The sequence below is a fragment of the Orycteropus afer genome, unplaced genomic scaffold (genome assembly GCF_000298275.1).
Source record: "Orycteropus afer afer isolate SDZICR_OR568_19922 unplaced genomic scaffold, OryAfe1.0 scaffold00502, whole genome shotgun sequence".
Classification (NCBI taxonomy): Eukaryota; Metazoa; Chordata; class Mammalia; order Tubulidentata; family Orycteropodidae; genus Orycteropus; species Orycteropus afer.
In genome coordinates, this window is record NW_006922089.1 from 847,502 (window position 1) to 849,207 (window position 1,706).

The following is a 1,706-nucleotide window of genomic DNA, read 5'->3' on the forward strand; positions in this document are numbered from 1 at the left end:
AGGGTCTCCAAGGCTGTCAGTCTTCATGGAGGTGGACTGCTTCATCTTTTTCCACTGCTGGTGGGTTCTAACTGCTAACCTTTTGACCAGCAGCTAAATGCTTTAACTACTACGCCACGAGAACTCCTCCCAGCTCTGTGAGAAGTACCATAGTTTGCTAAATTTATAGAGAGAGTTGAAAATGTACAGACCTTACTAGGTGGTGAGTGTTGGGCCCTGACGCACGGCAACCCCGTGCACAGCAGAGTGGGGCTGCGCATTCCTGCACCATCCCTGTGACATGTTGCTGACAGGACCTTTGCCGTCTGTAGGACGTCCATTGCCTGCTTTTTGCACGTAGCTTACCTGGCCATTCTCCTTGGTCCAGCCCAGTCTTGAGTCCCTGGGTAGCACAAATACCCTGAGTGCGGCAGCCAAGGGCAGGAGGCAGCTGGAGCCCATTCATAGGCCCATTAGAAGAAAGGCCTGCCAGCCAGGTTCCACAAATCAGCCAACACAGACTTTATGGAAAACAGTTCCTCTCTGTCCACACAGGGTCGCCATGACTTGGCAGTTGGTGTCAACTCAACAACTGCTGGTTTGGTTCCCCCACACACATACACACTGATATCAGGCTGTGATGACCTGCACTCAGCCCCGCTTGGCTGAGTAGGAAAGTTACTTGATGAAATCTCCTCCAGTGAAGGCGAGCAGTCTTGCCCGTTCCCTGAATCCTGGCAGACAGCGTTATCCGTGCACAGGGCCAGCTCCAGTGGCCACCTCCAGAGGCCAGAGGAGAAGCAGCTGGCCCGCCGGCTGGCTGGCTCCCAGCACCAACACCAAACCATGGGGAGACTTGGTGGCCACGCCACCTTTCCTCTCTCTGACAGGCATGACTTCCCGTTTTGTTTCTTTTTTCTGAGAGTTAATTTTTGTGATGAGATGTTCCAGTTATAGTTCAAAATCAGAAATATGTCTCAGGTTCTCAAAAGGGCGGGAAGCCTTCTGCCCCTGCCTTGTCCGCTAGACAGCCAGTTCCTGTCAGTTTCTTCACTATCCTTATAAACATACTCACTGCCATCGAGTCGGTTCTGACTCATAGTGACCACTGCTGGGTTTCTGAGGCAGTAAATCTTTACGAAAGTAGATTGTCCCATCTTCCTTCCATGGAACATGTGGTGGGTTTGAACCGCTGAGTTTCTGGTTAGCAGCCAAATGCCTTATCCACTATGCCATATAAACACATGCTATAATCCTTTTCCTTTTGTTTTACAGTGTAAGTGGAAGATCCCGTACGTTGTTGTCTTTATGTTGCCTAATAGTATGAGAGGGTGTTCCAAAGCAGTGTGTCATGAGACTTCCTTGTTTTTTTTTAAACGGCTATGTTATTGTCTAGGCTCCCTGGGTGGCACTAACGGTTTACACTTGGGTCACTCACACTCACTCACTGCCATCGAATCCGATCTGACTCAAAGTGATCCCTCTGTGGGTTTCCAAGGTGGCATCACTATGGAAGTAGATTGCCCAGCCTTCCTTCCAAGGGGTGGGTTTGAACTGCTAGCCCTCTGGTTAACAGTCATATGTCTTAAGCACTACACCACCAGAGCTCCTACACTTGGCTATGAAACAAACAAAAAAAAAAGGTCTCTAGAAGACAAAGTGGCTTACACTGGGTGACACAGAACTGGGCAGTGCTTTATTCTGTTGTCCCTGTTGTACATAGGGCC

General features: G+C 49.6%; 1 protein-coding gene across 1 annotated transcript in view; it reads left to right on the plus strand.

Moving 5' to 3' along the window:
• The window catches only part of SNAP29 (synaptosome associated protein 29), a 34,355-nt gene that overhangs the window by 2,804 nt on the left and 29,845 nt on the right, over nucleotides 1–1,706 (plus strand). Inside the window, exon 2 of the mRNA XM_042782904.1 lies at nucleotides 1,255–1,271. Within this exon, the coding sequence (XP_042638838.1) occupies nucleotides 1,255–1,271 (17 nt within the window). The remainder of the gene's footprint in view (nucleotides 1–1,254; nucleotides 1,272–1,706) is intronic.